This window comes from Drosophila erecta, unplaced genomic scaffold, assembly GCF_003286155.1.
Source record: "Drosophila erecta strain 14021-0224.00,06,07 unplaced genomic scaffold, DereRS2 tig00000126-arrow-pilon, whole genome shotgun sequence".
NCBI classification, from domain to species: Eukaryota; Metazoa; Arthropoda; class Insecta; order Diptera; family Drosophilidae; genus Drosophila; species Drosophila erecta.
Genome location: NW_020825209.1, coordinates 11,295,616 through 11,322,660, shown reverse-complemented (window position 1 = coordinate 11,322,660; position 27,045 = coordinate 11,295,616). Strand labels below are relative to the sequence as shown.

General features: G+C 42.2%; 3 protein-coding genes across 4 annotated transcripts in view; 1 reads left to right on the top strand and 2 right to left on the bottom strand.

Annotated features, from left to right (window-relative positions):
• Positions 1-365: 365 nt before the first annotated feature.
• LOC6551075 (proteasome activator complex subunit 3) lies at positions 366-2,076 on the top strand. The gene is made up of 3 exons (XM_001978260.3): positions 366-450; positions 522-1,033; positions 1,244-2,076. Exons 2-3 carry the CDS (start codon positions 652-654, stop codon positions 1,609-1,611), a joined length of 750 nt encoding a protein of 249 aa, XP_001978296.1. The 5' UTR covers positions 366-450; positions 522-651; the 3' UTR covers positions 1,612-2,076.
• Positions 2,077-3,648: 1,572 nt separating this feature from the next.
• Positions 3,649-27,045, bottom strand: part of LOC6551074 (integrin alpha-PS1) — a 43,883-nt gene continuing 20,486 nt past the window's right edge. The window contains exons 2-9 of one of the 2 annotated variants that reach the window (XM_026981658.1): positions 12,541-12,668; positions 11,451-11,477; positions 7,952-8,064; positions 7,704-7,837; positions 5,308-6,704; positions 5,113-5,252; positions 3,963-5,036; positions 3,649-3,906 (exon numbers count right to left, since the gene is read on the bottom strand). In XM_026981658.1, the coding sequence (XP_026837459.1) occupies positions 3,661-3,906; positions 3,963-5,036; positions 5,113-5,252; positions 5,308-6,704; positions 7,704-7,837; positions 7,952-8,064; positions 11,451-11,477; positions 12,541-12,668 (3,259 nt within the window). In that variant the 3' untranslated portion in view covers positions 3,649-3,660. The remainder of the gene's footprint in view (positions 3,907-3,962; positions 5,037-5,112; positions 5,253-5,307; positions 6,705-7,703; positions 7,838-7,951; positions 8,065-11,450; positions 11,478-12,540; positions 12,669-27,045) is intronic. The other variant, XM_026981659.1, reaches the window with a different exon arrangement.
• LOC26526031 lies at positions 23,495-24,069 on the bottom strand. The gene has a single exon (XM_015155946.2). It carries the CDS (start codon positions 24,017-24,019, stop codon positions 23,567-23,569), a length of 453 nt encoding a protein of 150 aa, XP_015011432.1. The 5' UTR covers positions 24,020-24,069; the 3' UTR covers positions 23,495-23,566.

The following is a 27,045-nucleotide window of genomic DNA, read 5'->3' as shown; positions in this document are numbered from 1 at the left end:
TGATTCAATCTATCGGTATGGCACGCGGTATGCACTATCGATAGGATATTGCCCGCGTTTTATTTTTTTTTTTAATTATTTAGATTAATGTATTAACAAATGTAATATGATAAAAAGAAATGCGCTTCCGATGTTGCATTTCAAAAAATTATGTCAATTACAATGTGCATGGTTTGAATATGTTTTGCAAACTATAATGCTAAGATAGTACAATACTTGTAACTAACAGAACAAAAAGTAAGAACTGAATTTTCAATCTAACTAACAAACAACATATTGAATAAATACATTTACGTACATTAAAGATTCTCAGCTAATTCCGTGCGCAATTTCTGGTATTTTCTTAAGAAATTTCTGCAATTGCGATAGCAGCGGATAAATATCGATTATTTTTTTTCCACCACCTCTAACACCACATGTGTGTTGTTGCTTGGGCATCAAAATTTGTCGGTAAGTCTGGTTTTCCCGCTTCCAATTTCGCAATCCGCCAACACGAGCACTTAAAAATTCGCTGATTTCAGAGAGTCCGCATTGCTTTTTGCTGTGGAAAAGAAAAGAAACGAGAAGAACCGGTACTACGCCAGGAAACAGGACACAGGATAAGATCTAAGCTTTCCACGGACACGGAACGAAATCCACATAGTTAACAAAATGCCAAACGACACAGTGGTAAGGGTGCAGGAGTACAAGGACTCGTTGATCCTCAAGGCAGAGCTGCTGATCACCAAGGGGTTCCCGGAGAAGATCGTCCAGCTGAACGAGCTGCTGGCCACGCCGATGTTCAACGAGCGCAACTTCGACGAGGTGCACCAGGACCTCAACATCCCGGCCCTGCCGCCTGTCCTCGTTAAAAACCACGAGGACAACCAGTCGGAGGATGGCGACCATCCGCCCACCAAGCGCCAGCGCAAGGATGTCATCGTTTCCGGGCAGCCAGTGCTGGCACTGCCCGCCGGTACGGTGCCGTGCAACAAGCCGCTCTGCGAGATGATCAAGGTCGTCAAGCCCATAATCAGGAAGCTGGTGGAGGATTGTAAGTGCACCGTATTCTAAGAGATCATAGCCACTTCTATTCTCAGCAATATCTTTATGCTATTCAAGAGCCCCTTCAATGTTCCTAAAATTGTATGAATTCCAAGAATTTTCAACATTAGAAGCATAAAAAACCCTTTAGGCTAACATTTGCGTGAGATGGAACTTTTCAATGATACCTTAGTAATACCTGATTTTTTTACTTTCGCAGCCAATCTACTTAAGATGTGGATCTCCTTCATGATACCCAAGATCGAGGATGGTAACAACTTTGGCGTCTCCATTCAAGAAGACACGCTGGCCGAAATTCAAACTGTAGAATCTGAGGCGGCCGCCTTTTTTGACCAGATATCGCGCTACTTCCTCTCGCGCGCCAAGGTGGTGTCCAAGGTGGCCAAGTATCCGCACATCGATGACTATCGGCGCGCAGTCCTCGAGCTGGACGAGAAGGAGTACCTCAGCCTATGGCTGGTCGTTTGCGAGGTGCGCAATCGCTACTCCTCGCTGCACGACATAGTTATTAAGAACCTCGAGAAGCTGAAGAAGCCGCGCTCCTCAAATACCGAAAGCCTGTATTAGGCAAGGTATTTCCCAAGCCCGAGCCTCTACTTTTTTTTTTTCCTTTGCATCATCCTACTTCTTGATCAACAAACAAATCAACAATCAGCCCGTAGAGCGGACGGTCAGCGGTTCTTGTGGCTACTCGAAAAGCTAAGACTCTCCACTTCGGTTTACAAACATCAAAATTCAGTAAAGTGAAGAGCAGTGATTAAGCAAAAGCTGTAGCCTAACAACTATCGACTATTTATCCATTTGTACTACGTCTAGAATGTAATGTCGAGTTTAGCGTAGAATACAAGAAACCGATGCTGTATAGATTCCACTAATAGCTATAGCTATGCATATAAAGAATAGGCGAACTCCATTGACACATTTTTTCAACATTTCCTAATGTACATTTTTAAAACGGGCGCCCTCATAAGAAAGATGCCCTTTAAAAAGATGTGAAAAATAAATCTTTATAAGTGTGATTCGCCCAGAATAGTTCTGCTGTGCTTGTTTTCTTGTTTTTTCTTTTATATTGACTGCTGGTTCTACTTTTGGGCTGGATATCTATCTCAAAATCCAAAGAGGCGCTTGACATTGGATAAAGTGAATATTATTGCATTTGGTGCGACCAATCGAAAAAAATTACATTTAGCGAAATATTTAAATGTTTGCTCTAGCAAATTCTCATAAATTCTCAACGTGACTGTGAATTTTTTGAAAATTCGCGCCAAACATTTTAGGCAGACCGTATATTGTAAATGTTCGATATTTGCTTAAACTGGCCAAACCCGAACTGCTTTAAGAAATCATGTCAAATTTACTTTTGTTATAAATATTGCTTTTCTATATTCTATAAATATAATAAACAAATCATAAATAGTATAAAAAACAAAATAATAAAAATTTGTCGAAGTGTGTTTGTCAGACAGCTGCAATACTAAAGCTGCCTGCTACGGAACATTAGTTCGAACATGTTCGCTTCAAACACCCGCCAAGCCGAAAATTCAAAACACAAAAATGCTTAAAAAAAAGGAAGCGTATATTAAATAGATAAAAAGATAATTACTATTTACAGATAGTACTATCGAATTTATATTTACAACTAATTTAACTACAACTCGACACCACACGGTGTATGCAAAATTCAGTTACGTTGATTATTTATAGTAATGCATTAAGTTTGTGCTAATACTTTCGATTTTTTTTTGTTGTTTTTTATATTTTCTTTTGTTTTTAAGTCGTGTGTCCAGTAAATTAGAATTTCGGTTGATTTCGAGGCACTTTTAATTTGTTATTGGCAGTAGTTTCTATTATATTCGGAATTTTAGACAACTTAGACTAAGGCTTAAATCTAGATATGACAATAACACTTCACAAAGATTATCAACGTTTTGGGCTTAGCTAAATCTTTAGACCTACGCGCAGTACTGGCATCAGCTAAATATAATACTAGCTGTTAACATTTAAAGGTTTCAGGACATTGCAATTCTTTTTTTCTTGGCTCTAACTCTTTTTCGTTAGTTGCAGATGTTTAAGAAGCACCATTTGGAAGAGGTTGTCTGATTATACTTCTTAGTGTTGGGGAATTAGGTTTGAAATGGAATTTATATTTATCTGATGCCAGTAACGGAATCCCGGCTATCAATTCCGTCTGATCGCATCCACGGAACTGAACATAGCCTTTTGTATTAAGTAAACGAAATGGCACATTGAACCACAACCCACATGACCCACCCAAATGACCCACGAGAATGGGCCAATTCTCGGTGACCCATTTGATCACATGTGGTGACCCCACCAAGCGGCGCTGGCCTGGTAATAGCCATCGTTTCCCCAGCTGAGGATGCTTAGAGGTGGCGGCGGTGGTGTTAGCGACAGTACGTCCACATCGCTGTCGTTGCTGCTGCTGTTGTTGTTGTTGGTGTTGGTGGTGTTGTTGTTGTTGGTATTATTGTTACTGGACCTATGCGTAGTTTTTTGCCAACCATGTCGTGGCTGAGCGGAAGCCAGAAGTCGCAGCTTGAGACGACGACGACGCCTCCGACGACGCACCAGATCCCAGCCAACGGTGCCCTCTTGTTAGAAAACGTGGTGCGTATTCTTTGATTGCGCCAGGAAGGGCTTCTCCTCGTTCATCTTCTCCAGATTGCCGCTTAACGTCGGATCCGTTGGTCGGATGCGCTTGAAGAAGCCTACCTTCCACAGCACATAGGTGACCAGCGCAAGGAGGAGCAGTCCGCCCACGATGCCCAGGATGATAATCAGCCAGGGTATCGATGTGTCGCGCTGTTGGTTCCCTAACTCCGGATAAGCCCGCGTCTCCACCTGGTAAAGGATAATATTTAAGCGAATCCTCAATCTCGTCACCTTGGAAACCTCACCTCTATGTTATTGTGATCCAACAACTCGACGCCATAGCTTTCGGGTATTTGGGCCGTGGCTGTCGAGAAAATCCTTACCCTCTCCACCCGAGGATATTCACTGACCAGCGTCGAGTTCCATAGGCGTGCCTTGACCACCACCTGGGCCTCGGACATGGCGGGCATGTTTAGGATGTCGCACTCGATGCGGACGCAGTTCGTCGCGCCCTTGTTGCAGTCCAGCTCCACGATGTCCTGCTTCTTGCCATTCGGTCCCGCCGCATTGCTACTCTCGGGATCGTACATTAACCGCTCCAGGCGGGTCACCCGTTCTAGGAAACTACGACGGACTCGATTGCGGTTTGATCGAGAGTCATCCGAATGCTCGTCCAGGTGGCTGCTGGAGAAGTAGCTTCTCTGCGAGTGGATCAAGCTCTTGTTGAACGAATGACGCGCATGCGAGGGGAACATTCTCATCTGGGCCGGAGCACTCAGGAAAGCTGGATTTTCCCTGGAACCACTGGCCAAATTCAGCGGATTAACATACTCCTTGGCCACATGGCATTCGCCCTGGCTGACTTCCACGGTGGGTACTTGCTCCAGGTAGAGCAGATACTGAACCGGTCGACCGCTCTGGGGATCACTGTACAGTGAGTACGGCCAGTGGATGACCATTTGTACTTTCGGCGCCGTCGATGGTCCCTCGTTGAAGATGGTGAACATGTGATGAACCTGGGAGCCCACATCGTCCATTCCCATTGGACCATGTCCCTCTGTCTCGGCGGCGACAGTAGTGGCAACCGAACTAGCCCCACTCGATCCACTGTAGAAACTCTGCTCGGGTATGGCCCAACCGCGGAAGTTAAGCTTCGCCCGACGCACCACATTCACGAGAAGATCCTGCTCGGGACGCTCGCGTCCCACCAGCTTGGAGGTGGTGTTGGCGAATATGTGGAACAGCATGGTCTTCTCACTTGGCTCCAATCCCTTGGGCTGGAATCGGATGGTCACAAATGTGGTGGTGTCGCGGAGCATGGGATTACCAAGACTGCATGCCACCAGGGTGGTATTGTAGCTGTTGCAAGTGGCATTCGTCTGTGGGTGTGGATGAAATGGACAGAAACGGAGTAGAAACTTTGAAGAGTTCACGGCATTACTGGTAACCACTTACCGGCTTCTTGGTTGCCACATATGAAACCCCCGCCTGATGGGCTACGAACAGTTGAGCTTCGTAGGCGGAATCCGCCAGATTGCTCACATTGATGCGGACCTCCAGTTCCGTCTCATCCAGAGTCAGTGTGTATGCATTGCCTAAGGACGATCAAATGAGTGATTGGGCTCTGTGGTAACCATGAGATGGACTCACCTGAGAATTCAGTAATGTTCGGCGCCGCCTGGATGACCAGGTTGCTCTCGCAGAGATCATCATCGCCGCAGTCCTTCTGGAAGGTGCCCTCGAAATCGACGTGCGCCTGGGTCTGATCCAGTATCGGATTGAGGCGTACCAGGGCGGACTCGGCCAAGGGCGGTTCCACCAGCGAGTACTTTAATCGGAAGCGCACAGGAGTCTGGATATCTCGGGTATTGGCCTTGATGTAACCAGTGACCGCCTGGCATTCTGTCCTGCCATTCGTGTGCACCCTCACCACGCGACTGAGGACATTAGTCCGCTTTTTGTCCTGATCGAAGAAGAAGATGCGAGAGAATTTCTTCAGGTGATCGAAGGTTTCCGCCTCGACGCTATATGCCAACCGGAGTTCCTTGCTCTTCTCATCGTACGGATCGATGCTGCAGCACGCTCTGAACGTGAAACAGGTGAGATTACTGGCCGGATCGGCCAGGCAGCCGGGCCTATTGGGATCCATGTTGCGCAGCTCCTCGCGCTGCACACTCGTCTGGATGCTGATGATAGGTCTGGCCAGCAGGACCACGGCTGCCGATGAGTTAAACGCCCCGATCACCACATCCGGATAGGAGTTATCATCCAAGTCCGTGTTGCCGGCTATGGAGATGCCAAAGGTGCGAATCGGTTGGCCATTGGGCATGGTGCCACCCAGTTCCGACGCTAGAATCTTCTGGGCGGGCTTGGAATTCAGACCCTGCCGCGAGCCCAAGTAGATGTAGACTACGCCATTGCCCTCGTATGGTGCTCCCACGGCTAGATCCTCGCAGTTATCCTTGTTCAGGTCTCCGATGTTGGCCAGTGCCAGGCCGAAACGACTCTCTAGAGGTCCAGTCAACTTCAGTGTGTAGCTCTTGGGCAGCGTATCCTCGTTGTTCTGGTACACGTAGACAGCTCCGCCCTCCGTTTTGGTGAAGTACAAAGGCGCTGCCACTATCAAATCCGGCCTGTGATCTCCGTTTACATCGGCGGTGGTCAGTTCGTAGCCAAAACTAGAACCGAATTGCTCGCCATCTAGGATCGAGTGCACCGGCATCGGATTATCGGTGGACTTGTCGAAGATCAGCACCTGTCCATGGCCCTCGGACCGTGGAGCTCCAGCCACATACGACATGTGGCCAAAGAATTTGCCACCGGTCACCGACATACCCAGGTAGCTGTACTTGTCCACCGGCGAACTCCCATCCGAGTGATCATTGTAGTAGATTGTCTTGTCGCGCTGCAGGTACTCCCCGCCTACCTGGGTCACCCAAATGGACCCGCGCCAAGTGTACGGTCCCGGGGAACCCAACACCATGGTGTCATCGTCCAGTAGGGCGGCCGATGTGCCCGCCTGGCACACTCCGTAATCCTCGTGGTGCCTGATGGTTACAGAGAGGTTGAGATGATTAGGAACCTAGCCACAACTGTTCCTCAATGTGGGATAAATACTGTGATACCCTGTAGGTTTAAGTGATACCAACTGAATTGGACATTAAAATACTCCAGTTGACTTCTGATTTACGACCGTAGTTCATCTTCATTTGGCCTAATCTATGCCCGTATCGGGACATTAATAGATGACCATGGTCAACAGAAGGACGCTTTGGACGCCCGTATCTTATTTTTCCGTCGTTTGCCTATTCCCAAATGGAGCTGGACAAATGTGCGTTGGACATTAATGGATGACCAGGGTCAACATTTGCCTGTTGGTCTAGTGCTTAACCTCTTTCCAGCAATTTGTGCCATATATATTCATTTTTTTTAGTTTTTTCGTAACCCCCTGCTTATTCCCGAATCGAGTTTGGACACGCGAGTTTCACCTTGATGAAAAATTGCATATTCAGAATGATGACAGGCCTTCCAACCCCCTTTATGGCAACCTTTGACCTCCCGTTCCCAACCGCTCCTTGATTGCGGTCATCATGTGGGTGCGGATCCCCACATATTTCTCCTTCCAAACGGCCCTGTCATTTAAATAAATTAAATTTCACCTTTATGAGTGTGCGTTTATACCCTGCAACGACGTCATCGGTGTCACACTTGCGGTGACCCTGCTCCAACCCATCCACTTCTCCACTTCTCCACATTGCCACACACACTGCATGCTAATTGGGCGAAACACCCCCGCATTTTTCATAGCTGGAGATAATTCACCTTGACACTTTTCCTGCGCTCCCCTGCCAGGGAAAACCAACACCACGCAACTGACCCATGTCAACTGAGACAGGGAAGAGTATGCTTACATCAACCTGATCAATGGCAATGACCTAGGACAACTCGCAGTGGGCTGATCTATACCAATGGATTGTGAAATATGATCGAGCTGGTCCTACATAGCCTAATTAATAGCTAAAAGCCCGGATGAGAGCACTACTGACCTTTGCACTGGTCGTCCTTTACAGGGCTCGTGGACCTCCTCGAACTGCAGGTCGTTCGTAAGGAGGTAGCAGAGACCCTGGGCATAGCGATTTTCTCGCACGATGTGCATATAGCGATGGGCGCAGACGATCACCTACAAGAATATGCGTAGTTATCAATTCAAGGTTAAATAAAATAGTTAAATCTGCAGATTAGCTGCAGATTAGGTGATATAAACATAGTAGTTTGGGATTCCGGTTGCACTCACCTTTCCGCCGGATCCGTTGGCCTGCAGGGGATTCGATCGCACCGTAACGCCCATCCATTGGTCCTCCTTGATTTCGTCTTTGCCGGGCGGTGAGAGGATTTCGCTGTCGAAGACTGAGCGAACAACGGAGAATTTGGGGCGAGAGAGAAAGAGAGTGCAGAGAGAAATCGCAATGTTAGCAATTGCCAAAAAGTACATATGTCTAGTGTGTGGTTGTAATTCTGATTGTGTACAAATGTGTTTGTGTGTGTGTGTGTGTGCGTGTGTGTGTGTGCATGTCAGCAATAACAACAAAGATAATTTAACAGTAACAACAACAACAGTAACGGTAATTATAACTAAACTAGTAACATTTTAAAACAACGAGTAGTATGCATTATCAACGGTTTATATATTTAGCAATGGTAAGGACAACAGTAATCATTTACAAATTTATATATGTACATACATCTGTACAGTAGGGTGGACCTTAGTTGGAAAAATGTTTCAAATGTTTCAAAGCCGTTGGTTGTAAACTAAGTTTTGCCTGAAAATCTTTTTATTTATGATCAAATTTTTAAATACTGAATACATGTTGCAGAATTAAAATCTATGATATTTTGTTAAGATTTATGTAGATAATACAATTTGTGAAATATGCAAATCGTAAAATTTTTCAATGATTGAAAGTAATGCTAATGAATGGTATGTTACTAATATGTAGGTTTATTCAAGAAACATCGATTATTTTGAGGTAAACCTGATGTTTCCTTAAGTAATAGTACTATTTATGGTACTATAAGCCGAATTTCGCGTTATATTTGTTGGTCCACACCGATTTTTAACTGGAAATGGAAATCGAAATTGAAACAAAGGCGATAAAAGAAATGCAAATTTCAAGCGACTCCGAAGATTTCAATTATTCACGGCTGATTTTCGGGCAACATGTTTTTTGATTATTTTCCATTTTTTGTTAAATGCTGGCGGCATGTTGCACAAAAGGAGAAAAGTAGAGTGTGGGGTAAACAAAAAATTGTTGATTAAACGAAGCATGAAACGAAGCAAAAGAGCGGCAAAACAAAAATGGAAAGCGCAGCCGCAAAAGAGAGAGAGCCGAACGAAATTGATTTAGAATGCATTTTAAAGCATCAAAGTGTTGAAATATGATAAATGATTATTACACTTGCAAGAGGAAGAGAGATAGCCAGAGGAGTTGCAGTGCACTGAAAAATATTCCTAGTTCTCTAATATTGTACTTTAATGCCATCTTAAAAAGGAGTGTAACATTTTTGCATAAATGTGCAACAGCAAGTTAAATCAAAATATTTTTTAATTAACCCAGTTTCTCCACTTTCTTCTCATCAATTTGCCCCTTTTCTGCGTTTCTGACATTGAGCCCACTCGAAAAGAATTAAGTTTTCTGAAGGTAATGGTGGGGAAAACGGGGGGCGGTTATGGTTAATGTGCAGCAATGCAAATAAAACCTCACCCAAAGGCCCGCGTTTTAGTGACCGCCCCGCTATTTCGCCCACCAAAAAAATCCGCGCTATTTTCGCTCAAGAATTCGCTTTACTTTTACAATTTGCAGTTATTTTTATGCCCCAGCCAACATTTGTTTCGCCTTTCAAGCGTACACAGCGAGCGAAAATATAATTATACAACTAATTTATGCAATAGTAATGAAAATCTAACATTTTTTGTTGACTTTAGCTGTGGGAAGGCGACGATTTTCTACCAAATTCTTCAAATTGCATCCTCAGACGATTCTGATTGTCTTGTAAGGTCCAAGAATTTTTCCCCGTGCATCCTAATGTTCTGCACTTCGTTTTGGTATTTTTTGCTGTGCTCATAGTTTGAGAAATTTGTCACGTTCTGAGGCGGCGCCGTTGGCAAAGCCCACTTCTTTGGCTCTAGTAGGTTTTTTCCAATTTTTTTCAGACGTTCCTTCTTTCTCTTCTTCTTTTGAAACTGCCACGCTCTGATTGCCAAAAGAGCGAAGAAGAAGAAGAAGGGAGCCGGAGGAGAAAGAAGAAGCGGCAGTGGAAACCCGGTCACAGTAACGTTCAAAATAATGCAGACGACCCAGTTCCATGTTAACACTCGGCTGGCGGAGGGGGTCAAAAGCACCCAGCAGTGCAAAAGCGCAAATGGATCTATGTTCGTAGGAAAATACCAAATACTCTTTCGGGCAATTTATACTCTTTGAGCACTTGAATGCTTATACCAATAAATAACATAGACTTAACAGAGAATACGGCTCCAAAAACTATATAAAATGGTATCATTAGACAGAAAACTTTCATAGAAAATTTGTTCAAGTATATGGAATATATTATATCACTGCATGGCGAACTTCTGGAAAATCATATGACACCCTCTACAAGGGCGTAAAGTTGAGGAAACCAGCTGCCATGGCTATGTGTGTAATTAGCGCTAAATGAGTCGCCAATTGAAGCCGCCGAAAATGTTAAGCCGCACTTATGGGGCTTTGGGATTTTTCAAGGAGCCCCCCTTCCCCATTTTTCCCAATGGTATTGGGTGAAAATTCCGAGAATCAGTTGCTGCATGCTGAAGGAAATGGTTGACATGTGACGCCGATAATGAAGTTGTCGCTGGAATCGAAGCGTGCTAATGCCCCGAACACAACTATTCAGAATTGCTTTCAGATATTTGTTGAAAAATATTTGTAGCTGAACTGGATAACAGGGGCAATTCTGGTGAATATATTTCAAATTTTTAAGGCACTGGGAGGGTTTAAAATAACAGATGTTACGATTGTCACCAAACACATATTTGCAATGATGTAACCAATCGTTTTCATTAAATACTATCAGTAGTGTCACCAATTTAGTGAAATTCATAAAAACTTAATAATAAAATATACAGACTGTACACTAGGTTTGTGTGCAGCGACTTGATTTTTGATATTTGTATGATAGATATAGATATTTTATTCAAAAGGTGAGTATATGTATATTCAAATATTAAAATGCGTATTTGTACAACTCGATGTGTATTTTTAGATACGTTTCAAAGTTATATACATAATATATAATTGCAATTAGTGCCCGCATGCGTGGTAGGTCAGTAAAAGTAAAAGTAAGAGTGAGATGGAAGCAATATGGCGGTCATAGCCATGCGTGCGTGACTGTACATTCGGTGATCGCCGATATTCCAGATTTGCAAAATGTATACGTGTGTATAAGTGATTTATTTAATTTTGGGGCTGGGAGTGAATGGGTGCACTGAATCGAAAGTATGATAAATGCCGGGGTTAATTCAACTCAAATTCAAATTCAAATTAGTAGGTGAACGTATCAAAGCGCAAACCAAAGGTATGAAAACCGATTACGGCAAACTGGTTATACATAAATGTATATATATATATATGGGTCTATCGAATACTGAATGGGTGTTAGCGGTTGCGATGAGATGCGCGATCCTTGATCGGGAATCGGGTGGTATTAGGGATCGGTTTTTGGTGGGCAAGACAACAATTAAAGCACCCAAAACCACTTACGCGTATTAACCTCATATGCTCCGTTTGCTAAGGGATTCGTTCGTTCGATTTATCGAATGGCAAATATCGAAAAGATTTGTCAGTATTTTTGGATAGTTGGAGTTGGGCGGGTTAGGATTTCAGGTTGAGGCACAGTAACAAATGAATTTCCCAGTTATGCGCACCGAATACGAATTTGGATTTTGGCGGAACCAAATAGGTAAAAGGGAGAGCACAAAAAATTAAAACATAAGAAAGAAAAAAGAGAAAGAAAGATCAAATCAATTAAAATTAAATTAAATGTATTTTTCGATATCAGTATTTGTGTTTTATATATTTTGAATAAGATGCTGGAACAAAAATCGATATCTATACAGTAGGTACTAGTGGATAATACGAGTATATACGAGTAATAATAGTGAGTGCTCATCACGTGAACGAACGATTCAAGGAATATTCACTTACAAAGTTAATCGTACGATTCAATATGTGATCGATAAAATGATTTTTAATGTGCGGAGTATTCACCAAAATATTTTTGGTAGCCCAATTGATTTAGAGACAATTTCAATTTCATTTCCAATGACTGATCGAATTAATCGCTTGCAATGCCCCCGTTTTTATCGATCACAGCATTCTTCCCTACTTAAAACTATTAACAATAGACTTTTAAATGTTAGATACGTTTAGTCACAGATCTCTATACAGCATTTGGCAATCTTTTATGTACAACTCGCAGACTAAATAGGGATCCAATTAAAAAATTGGGGTAAACTGAAAATGCGAATTGGTTAGCTAAAAGGCCCGCTTGAGCCGTTGACCCTTTGGCACTCCGGTTAGTCACTAGGCAATTGGGAGCGGGATTCGGCATCTACAACTATGACTATATCTATATTATATGTATGATTACTAGGACTGGCACGAGCCACCTCCACCAATGAAAGGATGTTGATACAGGCTTAGGTAGCAAATAAAAAGGGTATAGATACCAAAACTGGGTTAGGAGTTATCGACTTACTTTCACTTATACTAAATAAGAACCTAAAAACTTAAGATTTATAATAAACATTTTATTCCTAAAGATCCTAGTTAGTTGATATGATTCACTTACAGCGCCGGCCATCGGTGATCACTTGTTCACAGTCATCGAAACTTTGTGTCATTGGACACCGCCAGAGGGCGCCAGAGTGGTTGGTGTTCGGCTGTCGATTGTGATCGAGTGGAGCTCCCACCAAAACACTGAAAATAAGAAGGGAAAAATAAATAATCCCGACAAATTTCTATCGCAAAAGTCTTCAATATGTTCCAAAAATACCCGTAATCATAAAACCCACATGTATTTCATCTGTTATCAATGGCAGACTTTATGTACTTTTGCACCTTTTCACCTCGGGTATTTTTCTTTAGCAAGCATTTGTAGACTTTAACACTAGCTGCTATTTTAGATTTCCGTTCAAGTGAGAAATAGCAGAATTTAAATATTTTCCCTGTGCATATATTTAAACTTAACCACTTGGTAAGCTGATCCAACCACAAAAACCGCCCAAGACAAGCGATATGCGGTCAGTCGCACCTCGGATCTGCTGGGTTATAGTTACACATGCATATGTATAGTCTTGGCTATCGCCTCCGACTGGTAATCGATTTGTAGGTGGGTTCGACTCAGACTCAGAGTCAGCGACAGCAACAATTGCGACTTGGTTCAATGCACTTCACTTTGGGGCTTGGCCCTGCCAAAATGTAATTACTTCGGGCGATAAACGTGTGCAATGGGCTGGTGTAGATTTGTAGGGGGTCTTCAGGGACTTGGGCGCGTCTGCACGAAAGATTTCGCTAATGAGCAGGCAAATTGCCAAGGAGTAGCTAAAACGCCAGCAGGATATTGTTGGAGAATGGGTGGTGGAATAGGTGTAAGAACTTCAAGCTTAAGGGGCTAAAACTGGGCCTAATATGTAAGAAATCGCATTTTGCTAAGAGAAATGTTGAAATTGAAACAGGTTGATATGTAAAAGAGATGCTAGTTAAATGCCATGCCAAGTCTAATTGCCGATGCATGAAGACCACGAGAAGAAAGACATTTCTCCGACGCAAAACGTCGCCAAAAGCTAGTGAAAACATGGCAAAGAAAACACGCTAAATGGCAACAAAGTAGGGCCACGAAAAGGGGGCGGCCCCTGGAAAAAACAAAAAAATTAAGCAAAAGGTAAAGAAACAAAAAAAGCACCCACGCTCGCTCGCTTAACGTGTTTAACATGAATGTTCATTATCCTGAAGCCGTAAGCTCAGCCATAATCGGCAACAACAACAACAATAGTAGCGGCAGCAGCAACTTGCAACAACCGCCGCAACAACAACTGCCACTTCTGCGACAACAACAGCTGAAATTGCATGTACGACAACTACAAAACACGAAGGCGAGGATTGGGTTTATGGCGGCCATTAAATGGCACCTACACACACCACACGCACACACACACACCATCAAAAGACACAGAAAAAAAAAAAAAAAATCCGTTAAGAAAATGTAAGATTTTCAATTTAAAGTTCAATACATGTATATTTGGCGCGCGGCTGGATTCGAACTCGGACATTTGGTAAACCTCATCTTAGGCGGAAGTTTATTATCAAAATCTGCCCTTTTTAATAAGGTATTGTACTCAAAAAGAATTTTTTTGGTTTCAGTAGCATTTGGACCCAGAAATCAATAATCCTGATAGTATTTTCCGCTGTGCACCAAACCTCAGACATCAACCGTCACAGCAGCAACATCAACAGAAAAACCCGAAAGAAAAATCGAAAATAAAGGAAATCTTTAAGTGCCCGAAGGCAAAACTGGTGGCCAAATTGTCCATGATTGCGATGGGCGGGAGGGGTGCAGCGGGGGTGGTTCTGGGAGTGGTGGGTGGAGGTGGTGCAAAATAAAAAATAATAATAAAAAAGGAGAAGAAGAAGGAGCCGCTGCTTATGGGCGTGCTGCAAGTTATCGCTTTTGTCGCCTCACAATTGACGCATTTGGCCGACTGGCGGTCCTTAAAACACCAAAAATATCCAGTAATTCTGCGTTATAAAGTTAAGAGTGACCGGGGAACTAAAAAAACAGATGGTAACTGAAAAATCAGCGAAGAGTTTAATTATAACTTATAACTTCCGTTATGTCTGACGATACATATTCAGAATAAATAAATGAATATTAATAAACATAATACAAATTTATTTTCAGATTAAGTGACTAAAAATAATTATTTAGATATTTTTATAATAATATAATAATCTATCAGAGTTGATGATTGCACTAAAGTGATGGAGCTATCAAACATTTGAAGTAAACCAAATGTAAGCGGGATTTAATTGAATGTGAACATGAAATTTGTACCACCCTGCTTATAAAAAGTACCATAACTTGAAATTATATTAACTCCTCAAAGTTTCGACACTTTCCGAAAACTACGTTTAAGTTTAGTCTTACGGGGAATTAAATTAAGAAACCTGTTCCCAGTCAACTTTGCCTCCAAAGACATAGTCACAAATGAGGTAAGAAAACTAGATCAAGACCCAGTCCGAGTTTAAAGCCGGGCTCAGACCGGCTCTCTCCTTCATTTCATTTCATTTCCCATATTTTTCACGTGTTTGTCTTGTGGTCATTAACGCTGACACTCGGATTGCAACAGCCCAACCGAAAAGTAGAGAAGACGTTAAATCCAGACGCACCGACCTGACCTGAACCTGCCTCATTTTCGTCGGTTTTATGACCAGCTTGGCTTTGCTGTTGACCCGGTCCAATGTCTCTTTAAAACAGTTTTTCCTGGTTTGTTTGGACTGCTGCTGTGGCTGTGGCTCACTTAGCAGGTGCCTGCATTTTTCCAAAGGTGATGGCAACCAAGTGGTAAGGGAAATAAAACACGAGTCACATAAATCTGGTCACCAAGCGCGGCTGGCTGTAAATCTTTTGACATGGCCCGGAGTCCATAAAACAGCCCTAATGATCTAGCTGGAATTTCGATTTCGTGGAGATGGCGGAGTTGGGAAGTGGGCGGTTGGAGTTGGAGTTGGAAAACGAAGCTATTTGATTTTTCTGGATTCTGGCGCGAGTTGGTTTCTATTTTTTTATGGCACTTGCCACTTAACTTATCAATTAGCGGGCTGGTCAAGGGGGTCGGGGTGCAAAAGGAGGCTTAGATGGGCATTGGATTCCCCCTCAAGTATCGTGGAGTCGAACCAATAATTCGACTGGCAAAAAACACCAAGTGCTTTCAAAAAAAAAAAAAAAGTCTGTGGTTATATTTCGAAATATTGATTTACAAATATCTATAAAACTATAGCTGTAGCAGAAAATATATTGCATGGCGTCTCTATTGTTTTCATATTCCTGTGTTGCTTAATTTTGTCTCAGTGTAGAAACTGCTCCACTTGCCGACCCGCGTGCAATTAAAATCCGATGGCGCTGAACTTCTAGCCTTAGCTTTTGGTGGTGGATCTTGGTCTGGATCGGGGTCTGTAGTTTGTATCTGGATCTGGGTACAGTGCATCCAAGGGGTGGGGAATGGGAAGGGAAGGGCAGGGGGAATGATGAAGTGCACTGGCGACGACGACTTAGAATGCGTTTAATTAAATTTGAACATTAATTGCCGCTTTAAGGCGTCGCGCGTGTCGCCTCAATTGCCGAGCTCTCGAGAACCCTTTCAAGTGGCTTTACTACAACCAATTCCCCTGTGAATCTAATGAATCCATTCATTCAACCCACTCCAACCGCCACCCGCAGCTGAAGAGAGACTCTTGTAAGAGTTTTGATTGTTTGATTGAATAAAAAACGAAGAAAGGCGAAAGAAAGGAGATCGCTTGATTTCTTGACTCAAATAAAAAAATGCAATTATTATTTGTGCAGCGGGGTGGGGTTATTAAATTATAAGGCGTAGAGAAGTTGTTCTCTATAATAAAAATATGAGTTTCCTTTAGAAACCGCTGTCTGGTGAATGAGCAAGCTGTCTTTATATGATAAAACTGAAAAGAATAGTGTGCGATGTTGCAAATATGAAAATAAAATACAACTCCTTCATATCCACTCCTGAGATTTGAAATTTCTTATATACTTAAAGCTTTTGTATTGCAGTTAAATAGTTATTTTTATATATTTTCTCCCCTTCCTCAGCTCGTTTGCCACTTGCTCACCCTTCGATTTTGGTTTCCATCCCAATGAGCTTATCCTCCGACTTATTTTCGGAACCCCCATCCACAGAAGGAACTCCCCGAATTGCATTTGCCAGAATTGTGAGTACTTTGTTGTCTGGTCCAGCTGTGTTTGCCTTCTTTTTCGTCTTTCGTATTTTTGAAATGCTCCCAGTCGCTCCGATGTTTGGGTATCTTATTAGTCATGATTATCACAAGTGTTCCCAAGTGTTTGCCATCGCCATCGCCCTCGCCCAATCCCCAATATTATATCTTTAAGTGGTGCAACATCGGCGGACTCCACTCCTCAGCATATTTATTTATTATCATTTGTCTGCCCCAAGCCAGCCACAGAAATTCAATTCATTTTCGTCTCCCAGTGACCCCTGTGAACCCTCTCAATACATCCCTCACTCCTTCACTCCCTGGGCGGTGTAAGTATGCATGGATCTGCTGGGGACAACGATGGTATATGATTGGGAAGTCTCATCTGTCTGCAAGAGCACCCTCTTCTAGGATCGATCTGTTTCCGGCCTTCGGATTCCGTTCCGCTTTCGCATTCGGAAAATATATCTTATGGCGGCGGTGAGATAGCTTGCTACTGATTAAATGCGAAAGCCGAAAAATATGTTTATATAAGACTTGAATCATATTTTATTTGCGCTCAGTGACACTCAGCTGATTGTGCTGAGGGGTTACCAGGTGATGTTATTCGGGCCTAATTAAACGTATGCCCGTAGGCCAATCGCAGTTAGTCACGTCCGTCTCTATACTTCCCTATAAGTATATTGTATTTTCAAGGGTGAATCGCCGGGGAGTGGGGTGCGTGATTCGCAGGATACTTCCTGCTGCGGCAGGATGAAGTTATCAGAGAAGGATGAGTTCCCTACCGCAATCTTCACTACCTGAACTCTGGTTACCTGTCCGATCGGAATCGAAGATAGGCGACATGCGGTGTCGTTTACCTGCAGCTGTCTTGAAAAGTCGAAAGAAATGCCACATACATACTCGTACATGCTACAGGGGATTTTCGAGGAGAGGCTGTGTGTTAAATCGCCGGCATTTGCAGCATTTGCGTCAAATTGGAATGCGATTGTCCATTGTCGGTTGCCCACATTTGGATTCGGGTTTGGGTTTGGGTTTCGGTTTTTGGAGCCCCTAAGCCTGACAGCCAAAGGCAACCAAAATCAAATTACGGTACGAAAAGCCCGTCGACAATAGCAACAGAAGCAACTGAATTACCATTGCCTAATTCAATTTGCGCATTAAGTCGACAAGTCCGCGATGCCGATTGACACTCGCACCACGGGCTCAATGTCAAAGTCATCCATCAGTTTTGAATGTTTCAGGGGGGGAAATTTGGGTAATAGAAGTAAGAAAATATAAAGAAAGTGAGCACTTTAAGATACAATGTTGTATAGATACATATGCTATAGGTGATATCATGTTCTTCGCTTCAATAGTATCATCATTATTATTACATTAAAAGTTCTCCTGCTTATTTCCATCCAGTTTATGAGTTTTGTGCAACTCTAGCACTTATTTTGGGGACTCGTTGCTCAAATGTCGTTCCCAAACATTTCAGGGCATCTGATTTCGTATGATTCCAACCAACTCAATCCTATATGCACGCCACTCCTTTTCATCGCTCCCACTCATTATTCCGCTGCATTTAATTCGAATCCATGCTGTATATGTGACCTTCCCTCAGCGGATCCCTCAACACAACGCAACGTAACCTAACCCAACCCAATAACCCGAAAGATTTGTCACTTCAGAAACTACAAAACACATCCGACAAACAACAGCGAAAAACATAATTCAATAAATTTGTCGGTGTTTCGGTTTTCTTTCAATTTCTTGGGGCACATTTCATATGATGGCTTAAAATTCAAGACGGGCAGTCGCCGAACGCGCATAATTTGATGGGATTTGGTTAAGTCATTCATTCTCTGGGCGGCGATGTGCTGGGGGGCGTGGCATGTCAAGGTGTCGCCGTGACGCGCGTGTCCAAAAAAACAAAAAAAAAAAAAAAAAAGGCGCGAAGATTTCTTGTCTGAATGAAGTCATGCCCAAAATCGTGGAGAAACCAAAGCCCTCAAGGGTTCTCGTCCGTTTTTTTGTTTTTTGGTTTATGTTTTTTGGGGGCTGTTAATCATTTGTTTTCCCTTATATTGATGTGCAGTGTGGTTATAGATATCGGATCCCATTAGCTAACATCCGTGGATGTTTCAATTTGCACAAAGCCAAACACAAATCCAAATCCAAATCCAAATCCATAATGGCAGGCAGGCACGCGTTTCCGCCGCTGGTCAAGAACATATTGCGTCCATTAAATCGCAGAACAAGACGCCGAAAATAGCCGAAGTGGGGATCTGGCCAAGTTGATGACGCCTTCGATGGCGCCGCCAATAAGTGCGGTAGCTTCCAAAAAAAACAAAAAAAAGCTGGCCAAGCACAACTTAAGTATACTGCGGAAAATGCCACCATAACGCTATTGCTAGAAGAAATAAACCGTTTGACCATTAAAACTGGTAAAATCGTGTCTTAGTTGTTAGCACATCGTCGATTGAAGTTTGTTTAGAATATATTGCATTTATTTACTTTGCAACATGCCACTTTAATCTAGTCAAAATGGAAGAACTCACAATTACTCGGTTATAACTAGCATTTCAATGGAATTTAAAAACTCAATAAAAACTACAGTTGTACTACACTATTGGCCAAATTATAATAATTATGCTGTTCATTAATATTGGCCGAAGGTCTCTTGGTTTTTGCTATGGCAACTTTTTGTTGTTCATCGAAATACACGTACTTAGTTATGAGCGGCTAAATGAAACCGAACTTAAATTGGGGTAAGGCCTAAAAAAGCGCTCTGGGAAATGAGCAAGCTGCGCATTTCGTTGGACCAACCTAGTTCCACATTCGATTGGGTCATCGTTCATGGCTCGTTAATTTGGCCAACCGTATGGGAAATTGATACAGGAAATGCAGCCCCGATGGGCCTAGTGCTAACTGATAACTCTGCCCAAAATTCGTGTGTTGTTCGCAGCTGTGCGGCTCAGATTAATTGTGGGTCAACACAAATGCAGATACACATACATGTATCTCGCGGATCTACATATATGGTTCCGTATCTGTGTGTGTTGGTGTGTGGGTGTGTGTGTGTGTGGCTACTGGAGCGTTAAATTGCCGCGGTAGCCCGCTTAATCGCCTGCCCAGCTAACCATCGAACCAAACCATAGACCCACCATCGATACATTTGCCCAATTGCACGGAGAAAAATGAAAGCTAAGCTGGGTTGGGTAACTTAACGTGGGGCATTCGTAAATAGGTTAAATTGAAAGCTTAAAAATTTTGTACAAATTTTTCCAAGCTTATTATTTATAATAATAATAATAATTTTTTTTTTAAATTTTATTTGTGAATATATTTTATCTCAGTGCAACTCTAAGCTCCACATCCCCTTTAACCATCAACGTAACCCAAGTAGCACAAATTGGCCCGCGGCTTTGCAGCTTATCGCGTTTTGTATTTGGATTTTGACGTTGCTTTTGTTGTTGTTGTTGGGAAAGCGGCCCAGCGGTTTCATTTCCATTTCCCCCACTGGCAAACCATTTCCATTATGAGAATTGATGGCAAGGTCAAGCGGTTGGATCAGCGATCGGAAATTTGTCTCTGGCAAATGCGCATGCGCAGCTTCAGGCCTGAATTCATGTCTACAGTCATCGCTCGCTAGCCTCAACTGAAACAAGTCAAGCATTTAAGAGAACATATTTTCTGTAGTAAGAAGACCCAGCACATTCTTTGATATATCATTGAGGCACTATGATACTTTAGTAAAATATAATATGTCTTATTGAAGTTGTTATTGATAATTGATCATTGATAAGCCGAACGATAAATATTGCTTGCCGGTTAATGAAGGCAATCCAATTAATTTCGAGCTATTTGCGATATGTCCTTTAGCGGCGTATGCGAAAGAATGTCTAAAGATAACAGTGTGTTTCTTGTAATCGCAGTCAATTAATCGATTATAACCCATTGGCCAAGGGTTATATAATATATGTATATATATGTCTATGGTTCCTAATAAGGTCGTTGTCATGAGGGCTAAAAATCCTGAAACAAATAAATATTTCCTTGGCCCTAATACCATGCCAAAGTCAAAACACTTCCATGATTTTTGGTTCGATGGTCCGGTTGGCTAAAAGTCCGTTTCCAAGTTCCTATATCTTTCTATTTGTTCGAGTGCGTGGAACATTTATGGGAACTGACTTGGCGGTAATAAAAATGTTAACACGCCTTTGCCCCAAAAGAGAGTGAGAGGAGAGGGGGACAAGGAGTTGCCGAGGGGGATGACCATATTTAAACATAATTTCGTTTTTCATTATCCTTTCATGACAAAGACGAAGCCGCGCCATAAACAAATACACGCATATGTATACGACCAGAAGAATCTGAAGAACAGGCGAAGAAGGCTTGGAGACAATGGCGTTTAATAGCGGTCGCTAAGTGGAAGGCAACTGAAGAAGGGTCCACACCGAAAGAAAATATCTAATGTCTTACAATGCGGTATATTGTTGCCAAATATGCACCAATTCTTCTTGTCAAATTATTTACTGTATGTGTTCCGCCGATGTTTTGCACTCAATCTAAAGTTAACATTGGCTCTTAATTGGGATGTTTTGTTCAGTGTATAATAAGGGAGTAGGCCAAGGAGGAGGGACAAGGACCAGGGGAAAAGGTGAGCGATGGCCGGTGAAGAGGGAAATGCCGGAATGGGTAAACAAAACAACTGGCTGGCAGGTAAATTACAAACAGCAACAGATGAAGAGGAACGAAAGCCACGAGACACTGAGAAAAAAAGGTGTTTATACAGTGTATGCAGTGGCGGTGTAAAGAAATTAATTATTGCTCTAAAGTTGATTGACTAGGTGCTTACACATAATAAAAAAGCTTTTGCTTATGTAAAAAGATTTCCCATTCATATCTTCCAGTGTATTCTACTGAGCTGCGAGCGAGCAGGACTGCAGTCTTCTCCTTCATAATTTAGTGTTGTTATTGTCTGGCTTTGGATTTGAATTTGAAAGAATTATGAGAGAGTGAGGGGAGAGGGGCAGAGTGCAGTGGAGTGAGCGAGAGCGACTGACATGGCCACACACGGCGAATGATGCCAGGTGGAGAAGAAATGGGGAGCGATAGAAAGGGATGGGAAACGATTGTGAGCGTGAGCCCATATTTTGACATATTTTTGTTGCAGTACAGTGGACCCTAGATAAATCATCATAATGCACGCAATGCCAGAGGTTGCAAATATTTATTAACTTTCCAAACACCACGATCGTCGATGCTTAATAAAAATTGTTATTGAGGAAACACTGTTTTCTAAATTACAAATTCTAAAGTCTTCTTTAACAAGTGCTACTTAAGTTCAGTCTGCAGTCAACATTCGAAAAGGTTGTATTACGAAATATTTGATAAGATATCGAAAATGCCGCATGATCGATGATATACATACACAAGTCAGTCCTATCGCATTGTTATCACTCTGGCCTATAAAAAAGGGCTGTAAATTGTAACAATGCCGCCACAAACTAAAATGAAAACGGCACTCTCATCCGCCCACAGAAGCGAAAATGTAAAACCAAAGACATTAAAATAATAAGATGCGTAAAGGCAATACATTGGTTTTGCACTATGCAGCCACTTTTTGGTGGCGGCAATAATGGCTCTCTCCCCGCTCGCGTAAAATTGAGAGCATCAAAATGTAAAAACAGAATTCAGTTGCTCCTTTGATGTAATTAAACAATTATCATGTTCAGGCAATGCCAAATTAGTGCATTTTTCTTGGTGGCAATCGAGTACAAATAATATACATAGATTAAAAATCAATAAACTTGTGAAGTGAAGTGGATATTTTGTCAAATTTATACATATGAGCATACGTGTGCACACATACAGTGATCGGCTGTCGCTGTATGCGTACAAGAGAGCTGCCCGCTCTAGAGCGCTCTCTCTCTCTCTCGCTCTTGGCAAAAATTCGAGAGAGCCGAGAGAGAACAGTTCATCGGCAAAGCGTAACACAATAAACCATTCTGCGTGCCTTGCGCTTATTGCTTTTTTGTAGTTCTTTTCAGTTTTTCGCTGGTTGTAGTTGCATTCGTAATTTTTTTCCTTTTTTTTTGGTGCTGTGCTTTTTGGTGGTGTGCGCATAAAATTTGCATAAATTACACGCGTCGACACTGACAAGTAAATTTACTTTGAAGGCAGACAACCCCCCGGCACCCAACCCCCGCTCAAAAGCAACCGCCGCCACTGCCATTGCTTTATTTTTGTCACATTCAGCAGCAGTTAGTCGAGTAGTCGAGTGCTGCTTTAGGCCATTATGTTAATGAGTTTTAATTGAAGAGTCCGCAATATGAGCATATTATTTATGGCGGGTTTTATTATTATTTTTTTCTGAAAAATTTCCATTTCATTTTCGGCCTCATGTGGGCGCCAGCAGGGGGTGGTCTTTGGATGGTAGGGGGTTTGGCTGGGTTGGCAAGATATTTATGTGATCAGCAACTTGTTGTCTGGGTTTTAAATTTCCATATTAAATATTCCGTAATGGCTTGCACGTTGCATGTTGATTTTAAGTCGCACTTAATTAAATTGATTATGTGGGTGGAAATCGCATCTCATTTTCCGGCCTTGAATGGCGTTTGTAAGGCACTCGTTTTTATTCCACCATAGGGAACCATTTCCCCAAGGACCCCTATTGTGTAATAGTTTAAGTTTTAAGGCAATTATCGTGGGACTAAGACTAATTATAAGATTTTATGTCGAATTACCGTGTAATAAGCGAACGTTTTATGTTAGAAATAAACTACTTCAACTGAAACCCAAATAACTATTACACACTCATTAGCTTGGAATCATATGGAATATACTTCATGATTCACTGGCAAATAATCATTAACAGAAAGTTAACGAAAGTAGTTGGCGAATGCCCTTCGCAATTTACCCAAAACGCCAAGTCCACCGGCCGAACCCGAACTTCGCTCCCTTGAAGGAGTGGGATTCATGGATGGATCGTCCTCCAGGCGACCCACATGCCAGCGGATCTGCATGTTGCCCACCACCAGACGCTTGGCCATTAGAACGCCCAGCTGCAGATGCTCCGCGGATGCGAATATCAGCTCGAGACCATTCTTCCTTTTGCGATAGGAGCTCATCGAGCAGAAGCGCGAGAAAATGGCCAGTACTTGATCATCGGTGCCAGATGGATATCCGTGCAGGCTCAGCCACACGTTGCTCCGCAGATCTTCCGAGGAATCCCTGACCCTGGCCTGCTCCACATCCGGTTCCTGTTCCGGCTGCAGTTCCGGTTCCTCATCGCTCTCACTTTCAGTTTGACTCTGGGAACTTTCCTCGGCCATGATTCGATTGGGTATACTAACTTCTATTGATGATTGACTTCTCTGCGAGATCTGCGTTACTTTATCAAAACGAAACGTATTTTCATTTTTAGCCTGACAGATATCGTCAAGATATAATATATTTTGAAACCTCTTATCGGAAAAAAAAAATAAGAGAAATCCAAAAAGTTATCAAGAGGAAGTGAGAGGGTAATGGTAAGAACGAGAAAGGTGAAGGTTCCTGTGAGCGTTGGCAGCTGTTCAAACAAAAAAACAACCTCAACCAAATAAGAACCACTGGCAAATATTTGTTACTCAGATAGTTTTACCGATAATATGCCACGAGATAAAATATGCAGAACGTATAATTTAAATATTCATTCAATAACATAGCACGTATTGATATTTCATTCCAAAAGTAATTGCCCTATGTAGTATTATTACTAGATGTCTGTGTATATTTGGGTGCACGTTCAATCTGGTAAATCGAATATGGAATTGGGCTAGGGCAACATATGTTGCGTAGATAGCTACAGTTTATATAGCATCCCAGATACGTCCGACTATCCCATGTTTTCTATATTGTAAGTGGGTCAAACATTTGGGGGCCATGCGGCTGAACATTTTCCATTTTCCGATAGTCACTATCAGTGGGTGAATTACGACGAACGAATATATAATTCCACTGGATCTGGAGTAATCATAATTTCTATGCCATTGCGATTGAACTCTAATCCGTATCGCCTCATTTTATGGACGGAATACTCAAGTATACTTAATACAATGGGCCTTCGGAATTCTTGTTTATTTTCGAGGGCTCTTTCGTTTATTATTGCTGCGATCATTGGAAATTCATCGCATCCGGAGGAGGCAATCAATTTTGAATTCGTTTCGATTTGGATGGTTTTTCAGTTGGTTTAGAAAAACCTTCGATGTTGCTGCTCCTCACAAGTTGCCCTTCATTCGAGAGCAGCCAAAACCAGTGATTTAATGCCGAATTGTGGGTGGTACATTTTAGTAAATTATAAATACAGTCAACGAACTTCTATTGAGCACTGTTTGAAACTTAAGCGAACAAAAAAGTTGCATTCATGTGTACTTAGCTTGAGGAATTTTGTTTTTTTCAGAGCTCTGAAAAGCTATAAAAATGTCAGCGTGGGTCTCGCATTTGAACTGCGATAAGCTTTGAATCTGAAATCAAAGCGAATTCTTACAAATTCGCCAGCCTAGGAAGTCACTACAAAATTCCGACAGACCCACAAGCAGTCATAAAAATTTGCAAGTTCATTAGGTCCGTTGACTTTTATGGGTGACTGTGCGATCGCTTGGCTAATCTGAGAATCGCCCACAGGGATATTGAAATACTGGAATGCGCGAAAACAGCCGTTCGCGCCCTCAGATATTCAAATATCTCTGTTACTTTTGCACGCCCCATGTGCAGCTCCTGGCATCTCCCTTGCTCTTCTCTCATTCTCCCTCTCTCTCTCCCTCGCACATTGCCACGTATCCGGATATACATACATTACATATGTATTTCTGTTGACTCCGCGAATTTGGGGCGCAAAAACTGCATTAATAACTTACAGGGATCACGAGAAATGGCTAAGAATCAGCAGTGAGAAATAATAGTATCTGGAAAGTTGGATTTTTCAGTTCTGAATTGGTGTAAAATTTGAATCGAAAGTGGGTTTTCATAGGCTAGCTTTAGGGATACTCTCGAGAAACATAAATAATTGACATATTTAGAGGAATTTACAAGAAAGTTTAAGAAAAAAAAGCGTATTTTATAATATAAGATTAGTTCTTAGTTTTCTGTTTAAAACGTAAATAATGCACATATTTGGAGGAATTTACAACAAACTTGTATGCATTCCCAGGAAATTTTGAAAAAACTCCTTTTTTATAATATAAGATTAGTTCTTAAAGTGTTCTATGTTTGAAACGTAAATAATGTACAAATTTAGAGGAATTTACAACAAACTTGGTGGCATTCCTAGGAAATAATAATATAAGATTAGTTCTTAAAGTGTGAAACGTGAATAATATACATATTTATAGGAATTTACAACAAACTTTGAGAAAAAAATCGCATTTTATAATAAATAAATATAAACTAATCTTAGTTCTTAAAGTGTTCTAAGTTTGAAACGTAAATAATGCACACATTTAGAGGAATTTGCAACAAGCTTGGTTGCATATGTATGCATTCCTAGGAAATTGAGAAAAAAAGCGTACTTAATTCTATAAGAGTAGTTCTTAAAGTGTTCAACGTTTGTTGCAATAAATTTTTGTCACTGTTGCTGGCGCGGAATCTGATCTCCTTGCATGCTCAATTAACTTTGTGTATTCTCTGGCCGCAGAACTTCCAGAGAACTCGAGCACGGTGGTGCAGAATGGCTTTGCTGTGACTTGGTGGCTCAGTGGTGCAGTGGTGCAGGCTTTTGCTACGGTGGGTGCCTGGCAAATTTATCGCTCTGCCAGGGCTGTCAGCCTGATGAGCGTGGACATGGCAGGCGAACAGCCAGAACGCTGGCTGCTAATCCACTGCACCACCCGCTGCAGCAGCCCCCCACCCCCCTGGGGGAAGCACCCCCTCAGCCGCCAGCCACCCAGCTGGTCAGCCAACTAAAAGCGCTCAAACGCAACTACAACTGCTTTGCTGTCCAAGTGAATGCTCGTTAAATGTGCTCAAATTTGAATTTCAAATGCGTTTGGCGGCTGCTGCCGTTGTTAACATTTTGCAGAAGTTGAACACTGCGAACAAATAGGCTATGCTTTTAAAAGTATTTCTACAACTGCAACATGCATTCATGTTCATTCGAAATGATTCTAGGCTATGAGCAACTATTTTGGACTTGAATATTTTTCGCGTGCAGTTGCAGTTGCAATTTCTGTTGCAGTTGCAATTTATTTATGTGTGTTGCAGTTGGATTTGCAGTAGTTGCTGCCGTGTGGCTGCCTCATCTGCCAGTTGTCAGCGGAAGTGTTGATGAATTTATTTGTCAAAATCGCATTAGGCAGCTGACTTAATGAAACCACCGAAACCA